Raw genomic sequence first — 24345 nt, forward strand, 5'->3', positions numbered from 1 at the left:
TCATTTATACATTTTGTGTTTAGAACAAATTTTACTCATGACATTGAACTTTATTAGAATCCGAATTTGAGATCTCAAACCCTGAGTAAACAACATCTTTGAATGGGAAAACAGAGGGTTTATTCAAACTTTTCACAAGGCGCCATTAATATCTCCTAAACAAATTTCAGGTCATTGTACGTGCACTAGATTATTCTCTCGCATAACATACAATCAGTATTTCCAGTACTAAAGTCTTTTAGAATATCGCCTTCGAGCCAGGCTAACTCTTCTCTGTCGTCAATGACCCGAGTGAGGGTCCTATTGATTCTGTCAAACACCAAGCTCCCGTCTATCCATTGCCATTTTCCGATTGTAACATTGAAGAATCCACCCACTCTGTATCTGTGATTTTCTAACATATTGTTCTGATACTCTGGATAAAAAAAGTCAACCTCTGGTGAAACTTGTGTATGTCAAAGGAACGTAAGTCAACACAGTATGAATTCATCTAATTGGTCATTATTGAGTGTAAGTAACAAGGCTTTGTTTTTTTTTTATCTGAAAGATTTTCAGAGAGCCTTATCGCCGATTAATTTTGTCACATACAAGCATCGCAAAAATCAGGTGTAGCCACGTAGTCGACTGGGTATTTAAGGAAAAAGGAATCATTCTTTGAGTATTATGAAGTGATAATTTTGGTCGGCGCGTGATCAAATCAAACAAAACCCGAAGAGCTTTATGATAGATTTGATCATGCCCAGACCGAAATTATCAACTTAAAATATTCAAAGAATGCTTCCTTATTACCTATATTTATTTATTATCTGATTGATTAATTCCCAGCTCTCTAATTGGCTCATATCCACCTATCTCGAAAAAATTTAACTGCACGTGACCTAGGAGGTCAATATATCATTTGATCTTCTGTACAATAGAAACAACGCGTTTCTCAATTTGTTCGGCTATGGCTTCAAAGTAAAACATTGCTTAATAACACTCAATTTAATATATGGCTGTATCAATTCGTTGCAGAGTTGTATAATTAGGTAAATATACCCTAGAAGTACAAAATTCAACTCGCCTCTAAGCATTGTATTGACCTCAAAAACAGCAATAATTGAACAGTATTTCTCAGCAATTGTACGATTAATTATTAGAATATTGATAAAATTATTTTTCATTTCTTTTGATTATGCAAACCGCGCCTTTGTCCCAACAATACGTCATTTGAATATTTTAGACTGTACAGTACAAAATACATGTAGATTTGTAATTATAATTATCACAGACAAAGACACTGAAACTGTAAATACATATATATACTAGTAACAGTATTGTGTTGTGCAAGTACTATGATTAAATAGTAGTCAGAGTTTTGATACATAGTGCACAACCCGGAGCTGAACCGGGGAGGCTCGTCCACTATGTATCAAACCCTAAAGTCTATTTAGGCACAGTACATGCACAACACAACAATATTGTAATTATTATGTTGACTGTTCTATACTGGTGTGTCTTGCTATTTTGGAAGTAGATTTTGCGCAAAAGGAAACGCTATCTGAGAAAATTACGACTATCAGTTTTCAAATCAATTCTTGATTTTTGGTTTGTTTCTTCATATAACAAAGAAATGGTGAGTGTGGCAACATTGATTATATTAGCTCCCTTGGCACGGATATTATCAATGTTGATCTCATCCCCAGCCACAAAGTTATCAATTCTAAAATATCGTACTTGCATGAAAATCAGTGGTTTTTATTTAGTTTTTAGGAAATAGATAAAGATAAAAGCAAAAATTTGAATTCAAACATGAAGAGCATTTGTCTATCATAGAACTTTGAAATAATGTTGCAGTGCAGAAGAAAATATTTAAAGACTCAAAATGTTGATGTGGAATTACGTGAAAGAATTAAAAATCATTTTACATGTATTCACATTAAATTGCAATATGATAACTGCTATAATAATTTAATATCATTCATGATGAATGGAGCAAGACCTAAAAGCAAGAAAATTAAACTGGTCATTAATTTTGTCTTTGCAGTAACTGAAATCAAGAACAATTAGAAGAAAAAAAGATGTCATTTATCTACCTTCAACCATATACCAGTGGTAGTCTATCGTTGGTAAGACGGCGAGTCGGGAACCAATGTTCCTACAGTAAGCCATTCCGGTCGTGAAGTCATAATCTCTGTTTTCAACAGCCAGGTAACAGAATTTCAATGTCTTGTTCATCCTGTAGTTCACCGGGCACGTATTTGCTATAATGCAATAAGTTTTTTAAAGTTATATACGCTATTGTTTGAGTCAACTATGAATAGCCGTCGAATGTTTTTGATTACTTAAAAATAATACATGTATCTTTTGCTAAATTACTATGCTGAATTTGTTTGCGTTACAAAGATATACATCTTAATTATTTTTCTGACAAGAAAGTGATGCATCTTTTTTAATATCAATCTATCACCTGATGTTGACAGCTAATTTTAAACATATACAAAAAAGGGTAAAAGGTCAACACCTTCATAATTCCTTTATTGTTTCAAGGGTAAAAATAACTTCATGCTATATACGAGTACAAACAAAACAAATTAAACCAAAAAAAACGGAATGTGTGAGCGATTGGGGACGTATACACTTCCCTTGAAAAATTATGACGTCTGTGTTTTCCCTTTTAAGTTAATTGTATAATTACAATTCAACAAATGTTATGCATTTATACCGTTATAAATGATAGTAAGTAAGCAAACAAAAACTCTGATTTCCCGCGATCATGCTCAGTGGTTTTGCTCTTCGTTCATCAGTATCTATAAAAGGCATCGATACTTTTTTTTCTATTTTATTTGCAAATAATACCTTTTTTTAATTTTACCATAATTTATTCGCCAATATTTTGTGTAAATATCATATCATACGCCTCGACATTTTATCCACGCAGTCTTATTTTACAGAAAAGCAAATTCGACTTGTTTATTATTTCGTGACGTGCATGGCATTAACAAAAACACAAAAAATATAATTTTATTATAAAAAGGTTTCATGGGTGGTCAATAACAATCATTTAGATCTTAAAATTTCATATACGATCGTATTAGTCATTTGCCATTTTTGTGAAAAAACTTCCAAAAGTTCCACCTATATGTACATGCATAAAATTTTAACCATTTCCAATATTTTCAAACATAATTCGTCTTCTAAACAAGATTGGTAAAATCTTGTTGACTTACCTACACAGTACTCTTGTCCGCTGGAGAAGCGTACAGTAAGTCTATCTTTGCATGATGTTGTACAATTTTTAAGGACCTAAAAATGCAATTTTTTAGTTTTACTTAATATAGATACCAAAGCGAATGTGTACTAACATTGTGATCGCAAAAGTTCTGTTGAAGATTTTCTTTGGAGTAGACTTAGACGGAACTAGGACTAGGAGACTAGGAACTATTATTTACTGAATGTCGTACTTTTGAGTATGCAAAGATTTTGACTTCACTAAGGTCATTTGTAGGAATTGGAATAGGAAAGAATCTTACAGGTTTGTACCTATTCAAAATGCATGAAATTTTAGATGTCAGAAAAATTTAATTCTTGTTCGTACATGTTCTTACCGTTGTCTGGGATTCCATGGTGATATATTGGAATTTATCATCTTTTTGCAATTCTGAAGAGTTGGAGGTAGATGTCCAAAGAAGCTGACACTGAAGGTCGTCTCTTTTGTAGTTGACCGCTTTACAGTCGTCCCTACTCTGACATTCTCTTACACATTGCTTCATACCAATGATATCCAAAGTTTCGAATATGCTCTGATTGAAGAACATTCCGTACGCATCTATAACGATATCAGCGGCTGAAGCCATGGAGATGAAATGGAACAGGTATACAAATAAAAGGAAGGATGTCCATGATTTGGCTATAGGCATGCTTTCAATTTCAAATAATTTTCAAATGCAAATTATTTTCAAACTGCTAAAAATTCCTCGTTTCGTTTTATTTTATAGTAAATGTAATGTTTACGGACTTCGCTTTACAGCAATCATCGATGTACATTGTTACCACAGTGTTTTTTTTTTCAATTTAATTGCTTTTTAAAATTAAAGGTAGGTTTTGTTGGAAAATTAATAATTCATAACTTAATGATACGGTAGCAAAAATTATGGTGTTAGGACTGATAATTAATAATATTCTGCAATGTAAAATATTTACCTTTCTTTTTTTAACAAAAAAATAATTGCAGAGAGCACCTTGTGCCGTAGATTTTGCCAGATATTGATGCAAGCACAAAAACGTCCTTGTCTGTGTCCCATATTTCCATAGCCGATCAATGATAACCCTTTGAGTATATATCAAATCCATGTCAGTGCTCTTGTTGATGACGCCAAGACATGCGAATTTTAGAAACCTTTTTTTTTACTTCATGTAAATGTCTCAAAATGACAGATAACATCAAATAAAATTTCTTCAAAATGTTCTGAAAAGAATTCCGTATATAGTTTAAGTTTTAAAACTTATCGATTGATCATATTTTCTTTTTTGTACCTAATTTTTTACAGGATTTGGAGTTTCAGATAAAATTCTGTGAGATTATATTTTCTCAGAAAAACAGCATTGTTTAAATGATTGAAATAGGTGAAATATAACTTATATGAAAGTAGTCCTTCATAATGAATTTCGATTTTAATTCAGAACATCACCTGGAAAGTTTCCAAAGGACATACACCTCAATATGTAAAGCAAAAAATAAAAAACTGTTAAGCGTTTGACGCATTTAGACCAATCACTAAAATAATACGATTTAATTTGGTGATATACTACATCAATTAACTTTGAATTAATTATTTTCGAAGTCTCTCAAAATATGTATATCGCGAAGGAAAAATTGTGTAATGCAATGAATCTTAGTGGTCGTCGTATCAATTAAGTTAAGCTAAGTAATGATAATTTGGCGAAGAACATATAAATATGAATCTTACAAAGCTATGGCAGCTACATTTTCGTGAAATCTTAATAGCCGTACTTTTTTGTGTACGCATTGTTTACCCAAACTAAGGCTTTTATTTAATTAAAGGTGTTTCAATTTTGTTTGCTTTCTTATTTTAAACATATAATATACATTTTTCATTCTACGCAACGTTGAACGCATTTTATCAAACAAAAAACTTATGCATGATTACAAGTGACAAATACATGCTGCACACATGCCCTTTATTTAAGAAATTAAACACTTAATTAATTTAAATAGGAAATTTAACTAATATATATTTACACAGTGAAATAGGTTTGTAAAATTAAATGTGATGACGTAATGTTTAAATGAAGAATTTGTTAAATAATTGACTTATTTTTCAACAAAAATTATTGCCTTTACATTTCTATAAAACAAATTAATTTTTTTCAGTGCTTTAAAATTAGGTACATTTACGTCCTAATTCAAATTTGTAATGCAGTTCATTTATGAATTGAAAAGTCCATGATAGTTCATTGAAATCGTTTTGAATGCAAATTTAACTATTTGATAAGACATTAAGTTATTATTTTTAAAAAATATATCAATATTTTGAAAATAAAATGTCTGTTACCGCTTTACTTAAAGGGCAAAGGAGGTGTGACTCTTTAAATAGTCAATAGATTTCTCCCGAATTGAATGATTTCAAAAAAATATCTTTAATCTATATTCAATCACTGTTGAAGGGATTTGCAAGTCCATTCATTTATAAATGAAACTGTTAAAATTCTTCATTAAAACGAAAATAAACCTTAAGGATTACGTCTACTCAGGGGCGAAAAAAAATCCACTACTAGGAACGAAAAACTACTTATTCTACATTGTAGCCCACTATTGTGATGCTATTTTTCACTTTCAAATAACTAGGTCAATGACCTACTTTTTCTGCTAGTGACCTCTGAATATTTTTTGAAAAAATTGTCAAAATTTGTCAAAATTGTCCACCATTTTCAAGGTTTTCTTTATTTTGTAATTATTAGAAATAATAAAACAATTTGTAGGTTGGGAAATGATGAAATACGAATAGCTTTACTAATTTTTTATTTTACTGAATCGTTTTAAGCTAATATTTAAAGTTTAATTTAGTCCGAATTTCCTCTATCAATTTCCAAAATTGTACCCATTTTTGACCGAGTTTTACAAAAAACTGACTAATAGGAGCTCCAAACCATTGATTGCCTAAAACTGTTTTTGTTGTCTGTATTATGTTGACATTAACATTATATAAGGTCAATGATCAAAATTTAAGAGAAAAAAAGAAAATGAAAAAAAATTAGTCCGAATTTCCTCTGTTTCAATATTAATCTACCTTTGTCGGAGCATATCTTCCTCAAATAAACAAATCATGGATATCGATGTTTGTTAATAACGTTGTTATTTTTTGTTTTTAAGGTGAAATATCCCTCTGCTATTAATTTTACCATATCTTTTTTTTTTTAAATTCATTTTGATTTTCATGAAAGTCAATATCAATAGATTCAGATGAAACAGAGTTGAAGTGATGAAGCGCTGCTAGATTTTTCGTAAATTGATAATGTGTCTAATCATGTTATGAAGAAAACTAGACATAGTGAATAGAAAAAGCAAAATTTTACCATCGCAGCGTAAATTTAAAAATATTAAATGTATATGAAAATAATATATAGTTATATACATTGCCAATTCATATTAGAAAACATAATGAAGCGGTGCTTTTTAGTTCAGAATAGCACTTTGTTGCATAGGTTTGTAACACAAATTGCTTCAATTAGCAAGAGTTATCTTTCTTTATCATAGACTATTGAAGGTTTTACATACATATTTCACATACAGTACTTGATAAATTGCCACAGTTTCTAATTATTCAGAAATGTTTTCTGTTTTTAAATTTGTATAAGATATTGTATAAGATAGTTCATGTGAATGGATCAATATGTTTTAGAAATGCTAAAAATGTAAACCAGTTGTAAGAGCATTTTGTTATTTATAACACAAAAAGGGGATCAAATGAATGATCTTCCAGTAATTGGTATGATCTCAATATAGGGATATATTGTCTTGAATAAAATGGAATATTATTATTTGTTTTAATTTTGTTGTCCCATATCTGCTCTCACAGATAAGAAAACCCATATTCAATTTAAAACATTTCAAATGTTATGTTTCAAACGATGATAATTAAGTCAAGAGTCTGCAATTGTCTTGGTCACGTTTTCCTCAATTATAATTCATTCCTCTTTGTGAACGAGCTATAAATGGGGAGAGAGGGCAAAATTTCATCCAGATTTCTCTGACCTAAAACATCAAACACGTACTGTTCATGTACTGAACTAGTACATGAAATTTAGTAATATTTCTAAAAATAAAATTAATCCATTGGGGGAGGGGGAAGGGTATACATGTAGACACTGCCTCATTAAAATTTTGATAAATATAATTCGCTTCTTACATTTTTGGGTGAAAGTTTTCTCAACTTTTGTTTACTTGCCAAAAGTTTGGGTTTAGTTCGTTTGGTTCAAATTTCCTTTTTATTTTTTTATAATTGAATATTAAATAAATGTCGCCTTCCAACATAGATTGGGGTCCAGCACTGCTTCCCTTATTGCTACATGCCTTAATAATTGTGAGTTAACAGAAACAAAGTGAGATTATTTTCTACAGAAGTTATCTCTCTTATTAGAGGGATATTCCACCTTAAAACAACTTTGGACTTCAGATATTGAACTTTGTAAAAATATTTTTTGAAATCTCAAACCCTGAGTAAACGTAATCCTTAACATGAAATGTGGATATAGATTTTGCTTATTTAAAGAACTGTTTTTAACGATCACGGCGTCAAAAGATTGCATGTAGCAATCAATGTATAAAACTGATCAATTTGAGTTTTGTCGAGGTGAAATATATCAGCAATATCCTGTCTGAAATTAAGGAAAATGAGCGTTGTTGAACCGATAAAAACTGTTGTTTGATATAAATTTTGTTGATTTTCTTTATTGGTCGCACGGACAGTTAGGTGCATCGTTTAATTAGATTACAATAAATTTTGTAACTAAAAATCTCATAGATTTATTATTAGCTTTTTGAAGATTTTTTTTCGCCTTGCATAAAAGATTTGATTTTCTGCATACATTGAGATCAATTCATTACGATGTGTTAATGTGTTGACATATGTACCCCGAGATATATCATATACATTTATAAATGGGTTGCTAGGCAAAGGTACATATTGGCCTCTCGTTGTCGTGGTCTATTCAGCTTAAAAATATCAGTAAATATTCTTTGTCATTGCATTTAATGAATATACTGTCATATGTTTCATTGCAGTTTAAAGCATATCTATCATTTCAAAAATAGCCTTTATCAGCAAAATAGGTGCATGGTATTTTATAATAAGATATAACATTTAAGAATATAATATCATTACAAAATCGTGCGAAGCTTGCAATCAAAACCTTAGTGGGTTCTATACTAAGTATCCTTTTTAGGTATTTAGAACGGATATGCACGTGAGATAAATCAAACTATGAACTAACAGCAATACCGAACTTGTCCAGGTTAAGAGGACAATCTAAAAAGCAAACAATGTTCATACATTCGAAATTATATTTTTTTTACAAACATTTTTATCGGCTAGTTTCACGATAACGTTCTCAAGAATAAATAGTTAATCATTTATAAACACGTAAATTGAAAACTTTAATATTGACATATTGTAGGCTTACTTATCTTTGAAATAATACTAGACACATATGTAAAAGATTTTAAAAGTATATTGTATGCAGGTATGCAGGGAAATATTTGTCCTAAAATATTTTCGCCCATTCTGTCCTCGTTACCAGTAAGTAGTAGGCGAATTCATGGAAATGAAGACTGGGCGAAATCCAATGTCTCAAATTATCTACTTTAAAGCAACTTTGCTTTTGGCAAATTCAAGAGGGGGCAAAACTGCTTTAAGTGTTGCAGGGCGAAAATGTAAACAGTACATAGAATCACACATTTAAAATAGAAATACAATTTTTTTTTAACTTGTCATCAATGGCATCTACTCTCTACATTGATATCTGTTGTACCATATTATTGGTCGATGTATTAAATTATCCTTTCGCACAGCAAACGTTCGGTTCTCCCTATGTCAAAGTCTCTAAAAATAGCTAGCTCGTGCCAGAGCAACTCTCCTTCGTCGTCATTTACATCAGTGAGGGTCCTATCAATTGTATCAAACACCAAGCTCCCGTCTATCCACTGCCATTCTCCGATCGTAACATTAAAGAATCCACCCACTCTGTATTTGTTGTTTTGTAGCAGAGAGTTCTGGATGTCTGGAAAAATATACTTAGAGATATATACACGTTATTGATTATTTAACGATTCATAAAAAAAATTGATGAAACTTTAAGTGATATGGCAAGCATCCTTGACATTGGTGTTAAAGAAAAAAATTCCTTGTCCAGTTTTTGATTTCTCTCAAAAAAGAGACCCAGCAAGAATACTTCATATCAAACAATTGTTTGGGCATATGCCTTCTAATATTATCACTTAACTTATCTCACACTTTTTCTTAATCACTCCCACTAATCTCGGAAAGTCGAGAAATTTAAATGTTTTACACTTAAAACATTTACAACACTTATATTTATGTTAAGAGACGATATCTGTTGTTAAATGAACAGTAGATATTTGTACAAAATGTGTAGAAAAATTATGTTAAATAGTCATAAACTACCGTAAGTTTTGTGCGCTGTAAATTGCATGTTTTTAGTTTATAAAGGACTGTAGCCTTATGACATGACAGCCTGAATTTTCTCATTAAGTTTTATATATGCGGATTTTAGTTATGCATGGTTATTATTACATTATTTAATTTTGAATCATAGCAATTAATTGTTATTGAGTCATTGATATCATACAATATTATATAAAATAAATTTACATCAAATGATATAATATTATAATATCAATAAAAAAAATTCTTCTTTACAATAATCAAAATTTAAAAAAAAGATTCCTTATCTACCTCCATACAAGTACCAGTGGTAGTCTAGCGTTGGTAGGACGGCAAGTCGAGAACCAATGTTCCTACAGTGAGCCATTCCTGTCGTAAAGTCATAATTGTCCCTGTCTTCAACAGCTTGGTAGCAGAACTTCAATGCATTGTTCATTCTGTGGCTCACCGGGCACGTATTTGCTTTAACATATAGTGTAATTTTTTAATACAGACACGAACATTTTTTGTCATAGACTAAGTAATATTAATTAAAGATATAGGAATTTTGGATAGTTGTTCACGAAAATACATTCACATGAATATTTTTTCTATCGCAAATATATATTCATTCTTGATTTTCAAAAGAAGTAAAAATAATAAGTTTCATATATAGAAAAGACAAAGAGCATTTCTAATGTTGGGGGTATGTGCCTTACCAACGCAATACTCCTGTCCGGATGAGAGGCGTACACATCGTCTATCTTTGCATGATGTGGTACATTTTTTAAGGACCTACAACGGAGGTATTCTACTGTATATAATGGAAATAAACGGCAATTTAAAAAGTTCATCGGGATATGAACTAGGTTGTTCCTGTGAAGCCCGAATGATTCTCACAAAATTTGATCACGTATTATTAACAAAGCTCATATACCGGTGAACTTTTTACCATTGTTGTTTATTTCTTATATTTACGTTTAAGAATGGCAAATTTATCAGAATTGCTCCAGAGATTTTACAATAATCCAAGAGACATGCGATAAGCACTTGCAGTTATCACTGTTACGTCATAAAAAGTCATTAATACATAATTCAACATTTTCGCTATTCTGTAGGTTCTTGTAGGGAAACATTCATTATATAAAACATTGTGATCGCAAATGTTCTGTCAAATTTATTTTGGATTAAACAGACGAAACTAAATGACATAATTACATACATGTAGTGTATTGATAAATATAAAAGAAGCACGCGATAATGAAAAAATCACTGTTTTCCTTCGATATGGTTAAGTAAAAAACAAAAAGAATTTTCGGATCTCCACATCTAACATAAAATAATAGATGTTATAAAATTCTTATTCTTTTGTGTGCATGTTCTTACCGTTGTCTGAGATTCCATGGTGATATATTGGTATTTGTCATTAATTTGCAACTCCAAAGAGTTGGAGGCAGATGTCCAAAGAAGCTGACACTGAAGGTCGTCTCTTTTGTAGTTGACCGCTTTACAGTCGTCCCTACTCTGACATTCTCTTACACATTGCTTCATACCAATGATATCCAAAGTTTCGAAAATGCTCTGATTGAAGAACTTTCCGTTCGCATCTATAACGATATCAGCGACTGAAGCAACGGAGATAAATTGGGATAGGTATGCAAATAAAAGGAAGGATGTCCGTTCTTTGACTACATGCATGTTTTCTATTTCAAATTATTTTCAAATGCGAACTAAGTTCCTTTTCGTTTCATGTTTAATAAATGTATTGATTACTCTTACAACAATCTTTGTATTTACAAGCTCTGTATTACCACGGTATTTTAATTTGATTGCTATGAAAACTTAAAAGTAGGTATTGTTAGACAATTAATAATGTTTAAATTTACTTTTAATATTACGGTAGAGAAAATTATGGCATTAGGAATGTCAATTAAGATTTGTATTTGGTGTGAAATGTTGACTAACCTCAGTTTAAACAAAACATTAATTATTGGGTCCAATTACTGCATGAGAGTTTTCCCAGAATTTGCTTATCACAGAATCCTTTTTCCAATGTCCCTGAATTACATATAGCCAATCAAAGATAGCTATGGTAGTATCCAACCCATATGTTGGTGTTCTTTGCGTCGATGACGTAAGGACATTCAATTCTTAGAAACCATTTTTCAGTTACGTATCTTCATTTGACACAATATCCAAATACAAATATATCCAGTTCTAATAAAGATATATATATCCTATAAGGTTAAAATCATGTCAATTATCGTTTATTTTTTAATTTTTTTGGCATTGTATTTCACAGGATTTGTGTTAAAAAGAATCGAACTTAACCAATATATAAAGCATTACCTCACTTTACCTTGTCTACAAACTATATTATCATTATTTTTTGGGATCCCAATCTTGCACATACTTTACTTTATAAACTTCAAAAGTAAAAAAAAAATACTTTAACAATAGAACTTCTCATTTGTAAATATTAAGAATGAATGGGATAAAACAAGAGTGCTGCCGGGGTGATTATTTATTCCCCTGTCCTCTGTGACAAAGTCACAGAACATCAAAGGACTGCTGTATTAATAAAAGAAACAGAAAATTAGAGGCAGCGGCGGAAATAAGTTATGCTGATGTTACATGAGTACATGTATCACCAAAATAACCCCTTCAACCAAATAATCATGGGTTTAACAATTTCGGCAGACATTTCTTTTATCATCCTAACCAAACTCTCGATTTACCATACATGTACATCCAAGAGTAAACAAAGGCCTTTTTTAAAAAAAAAAAAAAAGATAAATGTATTTCAATATACGACTAAGAGGATTCGCACTAATACTGGAACCAGGGGCCATTATTTTTAAACCTGCTCGAAGTTTTCATGATCGAGTACCATTTATTTGGTGAGTGAGTAAGATGTTTTAAAGTTACAGGAAAATATTTGAAGAACCTATAAATTTTCATATTCTTTTCCCGAAATTTTAGGCTGCTAAAATGGCGATAAGAATTCTCATTATTCATTATTTTTTTTTTTGATAGATGATTGATGTAATCCAAGAATAGCCAGGTATTTCATTAGAAGAAACTAAATCTGTTAAACACGATTTCGTCATTGCATTGATGGTCGCTAAACCTCAGATCAAGATTTGATTTATGTTAAATTTAACCTAAAATTCGGTTTCTATTTTAAGTAGCACTTACAGAATTTACACCCATATAAAATCTATAATGTTAACTAAAATTCTATTTAGGTGAAAAAAAAATTATACGTTTTCTTTTTATAAGTAATGACATTTTGTTATTATTGATAATATTCCGTTTTAGACCCCCAGAGTGTAAATATACAATAAAATATGTTCAAACCAACATCCAATACGTTGGTTCCTTTAAAATCAATAGACGATACCAAGAAAACATTGATGCTACCATTTAATTTAAGCACTTGTATTTTTGTAGTTTCAAATTCTTTGATTGCATATTGCATTTTCAACACTGAACTTGTACAACTCGTCAGAATATGTCAGCATACAATAACAAAAAGAAACTAAAAAATTGGGGGGGGGGGGCAAAAATTAAAATTAAATTGTCTTTTTTTATCTTATCTGTAGATAATATAAACGAATAAAACAACAATTCCATCGTATTTATTACATTTGACTATGTATTCTATTATAACAGCCATGTGATCAGCAATGTCACGTGATCAGCGTCCAAGTCTCCCCTTAACTCGTTATATACAATGGCACTTGGCGTTCAGTATTAATACAGTACTTTGTTTATATTTTGTTGTTATTTTATTTAATGAAGATAAGATGAGGTTTGCTGAAGTAATTAAAATCAAAAATATCAAGGATGAATAATTTGTATCTGTATAATCAGTTATACAGCAAATAAAAAGATTTCACCATAAACTTCGAAACTACTTAGGTCATAAAAATTTGAGTTTCTATTATTGTTATATTTACGACATATATTGATGAATATCTGATAATTTATTTGTTGACATCTGTACCCGAGGCATGATATCATCTGCATTGTAGGGATGTCATGCAAGGTTTTATATTGATGCCTTGGTCACATGGTTCATTCAGCCAAATCAAGATAACAGTCTGTTTTTATTCTTTGCGAGTGCATTTAATGGATATACTAGCACATCGTGAAAACGCATATCTGTTGATATTTTACACAATCTTCAATTCTAATACTAGTAGTGGTAGAGGTATTAATACAATATAATAAAATTATGGTTTGTACACAAAAAATCAAACAGAAATAAATAAAAGAATATTAACAACATTAGCAAGTTAACAAAAGGGTACCTATTCTGTTAACCAAGTACTTTTTCACAAAGGAATTTGTTTGTTACAGTGGGATCTGTGTCCATCAGTAGGTATTTATTCTCCCAGGCGATGGCGCCGCCGTCTGTGTTCACACGACATAACGTTCTGTCAATTGGTCCGAATATCAGACTACCGTCTATCCACTTCCACGCCCCAGACACCGGGTCCCACTCCCCACCCACCGTGTACCTCAGGCTGCCCAGGTAACCGTTTGTCCGCTCTGTTAAATGTATTGAAATGACATGATACATTATTACTTTTTATTGGGTATCGCCGTGTTTGGCGAACAAGACGTGCCAATACTGCTATTTGCATGATCATGGTTATCATGCATTTTATATATTTTTAATGAAATTAAAGTGTAAATGTGTTAAATTATACAATCGCCAGTGTCTTCATCGAAATTCTGAATAAGGTCAGATCTGATGATGGAGAATCAGTGCATCAAGAAAACACCATTTCATCGTATCTTAACACTTCTAGTTAAAAGAGTTTTCTAGGCGATATTCAGAACAACGACTACAGCCAAAAAAAAGCTTCGTAAAAAAATAGAATAAAAAAATATAGAGAACAGAAAAATTTAGATTTAAAGAGGCCTTAATAGCTACTACAGGTCGGGCTATAACAAACGCATAATTTTAGTGTGTTGTGCTTTTGTGCACTAGTCCACAAGATATCATTCCGAATAAATAAACATTTGATATATTTTTCTAATTTTCTCCCAAAGCTGGACATGTTAATTTTTATTGTACGTTCATAATTTGATTTATTTCGCATCTATTATCCCCTCTTATTTCTATATATAACTGCAGAATCGTAAACTCCGGAAAGATTTTTTAGATGACGTCGTAGAAATTCACTTTATATGTGTATATATTTGTATTTTTATATATATATTGCATGCTATAATCTAAATGTTTTCTGTTTTATCTGCCATTGTAGCACGGCATTGAGACATGTCTTCGTCTATCTTCCTTGAAAAAATGTATCCTTTCCTGTTCGCATTGCTTTCTAAAGCCCCTTTCACAATTGGCGCACGAGCACTTTACAACACTTTGCGATCGGAATTCTTTAGTTTCGCACGAGCTCTTGCATACGTTGCACGAGCCCTCGCATTCGTTGCATGCGTTTGTTTTAGTGCTCGCATCAAGTCTCCTCAAAATAGTGGACATGCACACTATTCTGACGCGACCGAATGCGATCCAAATTATTGCAGTGTAACGCACGAACATTAGTACGAACGTTTTACAACGTTTTGTGAACTCGCAAGAGTGAATCACGATTTTTAAAGGTCGTAAGATGAATCGTTGATGTTTATGCGTGTGTTTTGCGACCATGAGACTGTTGCTTAACATGTCTCATGTAATCTTGCAACGTTGTACTATCATTGCACGACTTATTAGCCTCAATATGCCATGCTTTGCTACTAGTTTACATACCCTATATAAGTATCTCTGTTTCAGAACAAAATTGACAATATGCATTTATTGCATGATAGTGAGAGAAATACAGGTATGAAGATTCATTCCCTCCAGAAAATCATATTTGTTTCTTATGGGGAATAGATCTTCATATTCCCTGAACATTAATGCAATAAACGTTTTATTAAACCAAGCAACATATGATTACACAAAATCAGGCTTGGGGTAATGCTAAATGTAATGGTAAAGCATTACAATACATTACATGTTTTCAAAGTAATGCTAGTAATGTGTAATGCCACAAAATTAACATTACAAGTAATGGTAATGTAATTCATTACTTTCCAAAATTTAGTGTAATGCTGGCATTACATGGCATTACTTTGCATTACTATGCTTATTTATGCATGTTCACTTTAAAAAATGTGATGAACATGATGAATAAATGAATAGTTGAAGTTGAATTTGATTCAATTTATTTTTTAAGAAGAAAGATATAATTCTTGAGATTAAATTGTTTTAATTGTATTATTCAAAAAAAATTTTAAAAATTCATTTTTGGATTGTTAATATTACTAAATATACCATTTTTGAATAAGTTTTCTCGTTATGTCACAAATGAGATAATTTTATTACTATGCCCTGAAAATTGCTGAATCACACCGGAAACAGTTATATTGTCCTCCCGGAAACAGTTATATTTCACAGGAAATAGTTATATTGCCCTCCCGAAACTGTAATATCACCATCGCGTGCAAGAATTCTGCATATTAATTACGTCGGGTTCGAAATTCAAGGAGCCAGTTGCTAAGCAAACGTAAACAGATCTGCGAATTTTCAACATGTCAGGCCAACGTCTACGGTTTGTTCATCTAAATTCAGATGAACTCGATAGTTTAATTGATGAAAAAAATTCGGCAAACACGACAAAAGTGATAAACTCAAGCGTGAGTGTTTTAAAAACATTTTCCTTCGCCTTGTGAATTAAATATGTTGATAACCCGAGTTTGATTTGTTTAAAAATGTTATATAACATATATTACATAAAATTGCTGAATAACACCGGAAACAGTTATATTGCCCTCCCGGAAACAGTTATATTTCACAGGAAATAGTTATATTGCCCTCCCGAAACTGTAATATCACCATCGCGTGCAACAATTCTGCATATTAATTACGTCGGGTTCGAAATTCAACGAGCCAGTTGCTAAGCAAACGTACTAAACAGATCCGCGAATTTTCAACATGTCAGGCCAACGTCTGCGGTTTGTTCATCTAAATTCAGATGAACTCGATAGTTTAATTAATGAAAAAATTCGGCAAATACGACAAAAGTGATAAACTCAAGCGTGAGTGTTTTAAAAACATTTGCCTCTGCCTTGTGAATTAAATAAATATGTTGATAACCCGAGTTTGATTTGTTTAAAAATGTTATATAACATATATTACATGTCTTCTCGGACGACAATACCAGAATATTTGTCCCTCGGTGACAGGAAAGCCCTGGAGTGTTATGTCGCCCTCTGCCTTCGGCATCGGGCGACATAACACTCCAGGGCTTTCCTGTCACCTCGGGGCAAATATTCTGGTATGTCGCCCTCGAAGCCATGTAATATATGTATAATATAACAGCACAATTATCATTTGATTATTTAAACAATTTACTCCAATTAGTTTGCACTTCAATAAGAAATGTGTCAACAACACACTATGCCCCCAGGATAATCTAAGTATCAAAACAATCTATTGTTATAAGAAGTGCTGAACACCCCAAACCCCTTCCCTTCGCTATGTCCCAATAGAACAGGAGATAGACATGCACCTTTAAAAGCAAAATGAATGCACTGTCCATCCATGATGAAAATCAATATCACTTCCAATATTATAACCCATTTGAAAATAATTTTACTTACTTATTTCTCTCTCTCTCTCTCTCTCTCTCTCTCTCTCTCTCTCTCTCTCTCTCTCTCTCTCTCTCTCTCTCTCTCTCTCTCTCTCTCTTGTATATTAAGTACACTGCACATTAGTTTGGACTGATAAAAAATACAAGCTAGATTCATGTATTTTTTCTATTTTTGCACTTAATATATCCTGAGATAAAGATCGTCAAACAGTACTTTTCAGTCCAAGTTTCGACTGCTCCTGTAAAACACTTATTTAGTATAGCTGGGAAGATTTTCAAACTAACAGGATGCAGTTAAAAGATGAACCCTTTGATGAAAGATGAAACTTCGATCATAAAGTGCAACAGAAATCTTTTGTCTTAAAGTGTCCTCAGTAGAAAGAAATACGATTAAAATACTGTTTCTTAAGAAATATAACTGGGAAAAACCACCCGTTTATGAATTAATACAATTAAGTGTCCAAAATTATAAAGATTTGTGTAATCTGGGGAAATATATCTATTTAGCTTTTAATAACCGCAACATTATTCCATACTATGCATGTAATTCTGTGTCTCTATTTCGTATCCTTCATTGTATCATGCCAAATGTCTATATTTTAAATATCATTTTACTTATGTAATATGTTGTACATAATACCACAAGATGTTTATATATTGAGCAAATAAAGAATGACTCTTGTATAGTCATTCAATTTGAACCTGATACTGAGCATGAAGCTGTAGATATGTTAAAGAGTGTTTTATATTTGAAACATTTGCAAAAACTCTTTATTAGCTTTACTTTTTTTAAACAAAGGAATGGTAATGGTAATGCATTACTTTACTCATGTAATGTAATGCATAACTTCAAGAAAATCAAGTAATGGTAATGGTAATTTAATGCCCAAATTCATGAAGTAATGGTAATGTAAAGCATTACTTTACAATGTAATTCGCCCCAAGCCTGCACAAAATACGTTGATTTCTAACAATTGTTTGACTTTTCAACAGTCGCAACATTAACGTCGTGATTGTTTGATTTCCCATGTTACTGTCTCACTTTTCTTTCATAAATCATGGATAGTTAAGTTGGTTTTGTGATATAAAGAGAATCATGATGATTAAATATTTTTGATTTAATCATATTTGTCTACATCGTATGCTCATATCGGCTTTTTTCATTCCTATGACATCGTCCTGTCACGTGACTTTCTAGACCAATCAGATATAATAGAATAATCATTTTGAAGTATAATTATAATAAATGCTGCTGCATAGCTGTATCTTTTTGGGCGGCATCTTTTCTCGCTTTCATCTATGTCTACTGAATATGAGCTGTGTATAAACCCCCCTCTGACTCGCACGAGCATTCGTACCATGGAATGCATAATCGCACGTCCAATCGCATTTGCGCACATTCAATCGTCCGATCACCTGGTCTCTCGCGCGATCCTATCGTATTATCTTCACGGTCGCTTTCATTTGACAACAGTCGCATATAGACGCAAGATATATCGCAAGATTCAATGCGTTTACATCGCACAACGCTCGCTTAGATCGTGCGAAATTCGTACGAATGCTTTTTTTATATCAAATTATCTGATTTTTTCGGTCGCACGAATGTTTTGTTGCTTCTGCTCGTGCACCAATTGTGAAAGGGACTTTAAGTAAATATCTTAAAAAAGAATAACATGAAACACATCGGTTAATTTGAAATATGTACCTGATTTAATATAGTTGATATGTTCCATGGTCGGTAACACAGCGAGACGTGCACCGTTACTCTCGCAGTGACTCTTGGCGGTCTGGAAGTCGGCACTAGTGCTGATTTCAATGTAGCAAAAGTCCAGAGCTGGCGAGTATCGGTAGTTTATTGGACATCGGATTTTAGCTGTTTGAGATCAAAATCAAAAATCAATTCGAATTTTGCATCAATCATTTAGAATAATTAAATATAAATGGTCATTAATTAAATAATTATTTACAGTTAATTTATTACAATCGTTTTTGAAAGTGCGTAGGGGGGGGGTACAATTACATGTATCCAAAACATCTTGAAATTAAAATTTGTCATTCGTTGGGTGGGGATAGGAATGGGATGGGTTGTGATAGCGAAGTTTATCATTAACTTCAATATCACTGTTCATGTCCTTATACTATCACTTTATTTTTTACATTGTCCCAAATAGGGGAGTGAAACTCCATTATAATCACTTTTTTATAAGTAAATTTTAGGAAAATGTTTGCTTCGTTAAAAAGAGGGATACGTGCCTTTAATAACTATATCCAAAAAATAAAATTATTTACATCGAGATTTCCAGAGAAAACAATTTGCAAAATATGTCAGCAAAATTGGGTTTTTTTTTTTATTTCTGTTACAGATTTGTGAGTTTTATACTTATATTCTTTTTGATTGTAGTGATACAATTTTTTCTGTAAATTATAACTTACTACTTCGGCAGTAACTCAGTCCTGATGACAGTTTGATGCAATGTCCCTCCGTTGAATCACAAGTACTGTCACAAACAGAGGACGAAAATACCTTTTGAATAAAAATACAGCAAAGCATTAAAACCATTATTTCATGAACTGCTATTTTCCATTTTCAAACGAATTAAAAAAATATATATATATTTAAACCTGGCATGCAATGAAAATGTTTTGGTTTTTAAAAAAGACCTATAAAATTTTTAATTACATATATTTTTTTCTAAAATCGTTTAATTAGAATATTTATTGCACATTTTGACACAAGCATCAATAAAGGAGGCTGGATAGTCAACAAATTGATCATTAGATCTTCCTACAATTTTAAAGTATGCAACGTTAAGCCATAAAATATGATGTACTTAAAGAAAAAATCCATATATTTCACTTCTAAATTTTGGGTTTTTCCTATAATTTTATATGGAGCCCTTCTTTTAATTCAGATCAAAAAAGTCAAAAATGGTCTGGGTCATCGAACAGAGAGCTTTTAATTTATATTTACCGATGTCTGTGACGCCATTTCAATGTACTCATATTCAAAGTTGTCCGAGAGTTCTGTTAAATTACTAGGAACACTTTGCAGAACCTCACACTGTAGGTTGTTAGTCTGGTAGTTGACGGCCAAACACGCTGACCCCCGGGCCTGACATTCCCGTGTACATTGCTTTCTTCCGATAATCGAAAGGGTCTCCGAGACAGACCACGGCCAAAACTGACCATATGACGTAATTATAACATCATTAATTCCATATGCAATTTGTATGAAACACATCACAATTGCCAGTTTCTCTTTGCCCATTTTAATCACCTTAGTTCGTGCAAAGGTTTTCCTTGTACTTCCAAAAGACACATAAGGTTTCAATCTTCTTTCGTAAGAGGTGAAGATTCGGTCATTGATCATGAAATAAGAACAAACAAATTAATTGACGCCATCGATTTTTAGTAAACCAGTACCTTTGAGTTAATTAACGTCATGACCTATATCTCTTAGAATATCGGAATTATATATAACTACATGTATGACTTACTCTGGGTGCATGCAACCTAAAATGCATGTTATTTTTTAATATCATTCTAACATTTGTTAAAAAGGCCCCCAGAAACTATTCTAGATGGGGTATCTCAGTTTTAATACATGGTTCTTTGAGATAATGATTTCTTTTGCTGCCAAGAATTGTGAAGAAGATTTTTTTAAATGTTGCATTCCCTTAATAATGTTTATGAACTAGCAAAAAAACAAACAACACGTTGGCAAAGGTCTTTTATAAACCTTTGAGATTGTCCACAACTGTTCTAAAGAGTACACAGCTATTGTTGATTTAATTAAAACTTTGAAAAGAAGTGCGCTACTTGGTTTTATTATGATTAAAGGGCCTTGTCGTCAAACCCACTGTTAGCCTGGGCAAAACTATAGAATTAGGTCTCCGCGGTTTGAACTAGTAAGTGATTGCGAACCAAGAAAACACAAAGAAAAGCTGTGTCTTGATCCGAGCATTCTGACCTTGTACTTTAGTCAATGCAACGTTCAAACTCCGGTCTCTCTGGCTTTTTTAAAATGAACACGTACTTGTACACCATCTATACTACTATATCAAAATAATAGACTCGAATTTTGGGGCTTTAATAACAATAAATCGGAAGAATACTGTCTTTTGTTTTATATATTTTAAACATCATTGGTACTTGAAAATTACCAATTAGTTTTTATTTTATCTCAATCAAGCTTCGCTAATTAATAATCAACAAAAATTCTTTAAAAAATTCCGGAAATCATCTGATTTTTTTTTTATTTTACCATCTTGCGCATGCGCATTACAGTCACGCTAAAACAAGGGAGGCTATTTATTTTATGTTTCCACAATATCACATTTTCACGGATAAACTTAGAAACGATAAAACAAATGCGTGTAAATTTTCATTGAATTTTTTTTCTGTTCATCAAAGAAAATACGGGAGATAACTCAACACAGTGCATTTACTATAAAAAAAAAATCCCGAGAGTTTCGAATGTCAACATGTTGTGTAAAAAACGTTGTTTAAAAATGTTGAATTCTGCAATTATAGAATCAAACTTTTCGAAGAAAGGTATTTACTGCTTCAAAGTGGTTTGTTGTGAGCAATTTGACTGTTATTTTCAATGCAACTTTATTTATGTACTCCAAAATCGTTTTGGAGCGTTTCTGCAATTTTCTGCTATAGTCTGTCCCAAGATATTTTTGCCGCATATTTTCTTAAATTATTCAATATTTATAAATACCTCTTGGTTCAGACGATGTTCATTCAATAGTATGAAAAAATCCCAAGATTTCCCCTTTGAAACGCCCCCTCTAGCTTGTCGGGTATCAGTACACGGCTAAAAATAAAAAGTCTACGAGGTTTTTCCATTGCCAAGGAGATGAAGACGCCCGGATGATAACGTTGAAAAATTGCGCGAGGGGTCCCGAGTATTTCCGAATGGAGAAAAGATGTCAACATTCCCCATTATAAATCTCCGTAGGAAATCTGTTTTCGTTCCTGTGAATTTTTACGAGGGAAAAATGATAATGTGTGAATGAAGTTATCTTGGGAATTTTCCCTTCCATCGATTTTAATTGCACTTCAGTCACAGGTATGTGTATTTTTATTAAAAATCGTTCAAATATGCAGCAAAAATAACTTGGGACAGACTATACATTACAGTTATATGGGAGGCATTTTATCAGTGGTAAAAGCCTTTCCTGAGACACAGTTACATGTAGATTATTCCAACTCAGCAGAGTGTAGTGAAATTAATAGCATTATTCTAGGCTTAAAGCTTGTTTTTACAAAATGTCAACAATATACGGTTTGTCGATGTACATGTATCTATTTCATAAATGTCCGATATCATATGCAATGTCAACCCGTGTCTAGTTGTTAATTATATTCATGTCAATTGCATTTATGTAAACTGCCATTATATCCACTGATTTTAATTTATATTGTGTACACATCAATTTCCACTTGTGCCCCATCCCAATTGCATGGGCGTCGGACCGGGGGGGGGGGGGGGGGATGGTAGACCTAACCATCAGGCACATAGCATCACGGTGGGCCAGCCCTCCACTTTTTATACTACCCCCCCCCCCCCCCCCCCCCCCCGGATTAGTAATTTCATGATTTTGGGAACTAGCCATTTTTTATTTATTTATTTTTTTTTGCTTGTCAAGATTTCAGATGATTAGTCTAGCCCCCCCCCCCCTTTAAATTTGCGTCCACCTTAATTTTTTCACAATTAAACTATGTTCAAATCAAAGCACACGTCAAACAGAGGAACTGTAACCGTCCACGTGACGGGGTTAATACTTGTATTTTCACATTCAATATAATATCTCATTGTACCTAACGATGACATTTAATAATTTTCCGGACTGTAAAATTCATAAAAATGTCAATAGTTAGGACACTTCATGTCAAGGTAAATCTTGCTTAAACGTTATTGCGCTTATCATAAGGATATGAAAAATCAATTTTTTGTTTCTATGCAACCAATATTCAAAATATATGCATGTAAGACTAAGTATCAAGACCGTTTGATTTAATTTGATCATTATTGCATGGATGGAGTCGAATATATCCTTGAAAACATGTCACTTCCCAACCTGTATCAATTTAAAAATGAAAAATTATTTAGAAATGAAATTACTAGATAAAAATATTTATTTTCGTTTTAATAAATTATTTGCAGTACTTCAATGTATATCGCGTCGAGTTTCATGACATGGACCGTTTCTTCAAAAATAATTATTTAGTACATTAAAATTTGTTTAGTTTACGTAAACAAATGAGTTTTTTTCTCCGATTATAATTTAATTCAGAAACGTATATGGAATTTGATTGTTCATATTTAGACGAAATACCAGTAACCCAATGCGTATTTATTAGCTTACACATTGATTTGGTCATACAAATTTAATCAATGTTCAAATTCTTTTACGTTAACTTTTACTTGAAAAGCGTCCGTCTCTTTAATTGAATACTTCAGGAATAATTTACCTCGCAGGTGACGGCGTCCCAGCTTCTGTAAACTAATCTAAGAAATAGAAATCGATCCTTATACAAATCAATGCAATATACAAAAGTTATTCATAGAGTAAAAAAGAGTCAGATATATTCTGGGTCACCATGTTCTTTTCAGAAATCGAATCATTACGAGACGCGACTTCTACTTAGACTGGTTCAATAGAATTCAATATTGTTTAAGAAAACACGTGCATCTTACAGATTTTAATTAAACTCAGTCTTTAAAATATTTTTACATGTACATTTTACAGACTCTAATAAGATTCAGTTTTTAAAACAGTCATATTACCCATTTTCCAAAAACCTAATGATCAAATGTTTTTTCTTTCTCTTTTTTTTCAACAATTCTAATATTTCATAATATATCTACTTAAAAGGTTTTTTTTTTACTGCGTATTAAGTGGACACATTTAAATTACCTGTATAAAGGCTCAGAAAATAAACAAATATGCACCCATGCAAAGAGTTTTTTAATTATAAAATCTATTCCATACCTCTCGGTGATCAAAGTG

The 24345-nt window shown here is 32.0% G+C and overlaps 3 protein-coding genes across 3 annotated transcripts; all 3 read right to left on the bottom strand.

The window, feature by feature from the left end:
- Positions 1-185: 185 nt before the first annotated feature.
- On the bottom strand, positions 186-3946 carry LOC128159947 (uncharacterized). The gene is made up of 4 exons (XM_052823188.1): positions 3588-3946; positions 3210-3285; positions 2076-2243; positions 186-415 (listed from the first exon to the last, which is right to left on the bottom strand). The coding sequence occupies exons 1-4, from the start codon at positions 3897-3899 to the stop codon at positions 186-188; spliced, it is 786 nt and encodes a 261-aa protein (XP_052679148.1). The 5' UTR covers positions 3900-3946.
- Positions 3947-7972: 4026 nt separating this feature from the next.
- On the bottom strand, positions 7973-11373 carry LOC128158207 (uncharacterized). Its single transcript, XM_052820972.1, has 4 exons — positions 11049-11373; positions 10382-10457; positions 9975-10145; positions 7973-9279 (listed from the first exon to the last, which is right to left on the bottom strand). The coding sequence occupies exons 1-4, from the start codon at positions 11358-11360 to the stop codon at positions 9050-9052; spliced, it is 789 nt and encodes a 262-aa protein (XP_052676932.1). The 5' UTR covers positions 11361-11373; the 3' UTR covers positions 7973-9049.
- A 1913-nt stretch (positions 11374-13286) lies between these two features.
- Positions 13287-20825, bottom strand: LOC128180219 (uncharacterized). Its single transcript, XM_052848185.1, has 4 exons — positions 20295-20825; positions 19757-19847; positions 19029-19196; positions 13287-14219 (listed from the first exon to the last, which is right to left on the bottom strand). Exons 1-4 carry the CDS (start codon positions 20691-20693, stop codon positions 13987-13989), a joined length of 891 nt encoding a protein of 296 aa, XP_052704145.1. The 5' UTR covers positions 20694-20825; the 3' UTR covers positions 13287-13986.
- Positions 20826-24345: the final 3520 nt, after the last annotated feature.

The sequence above is a fragment of the Crassostrea angulata genome, chromosome 1 (genome assembly GCF_025612915.1).
Source record: "Crassostrea angulata isolate pt1a10 chromosome 1, ASM2561291v2, whole genome shotgun sequence".
Lineage (NCBI taxonomy): Eukaryota > Metazoa > Mollusca > Bivalvia > Ostreida > Ostreidae > Magallana > Magallana angulata.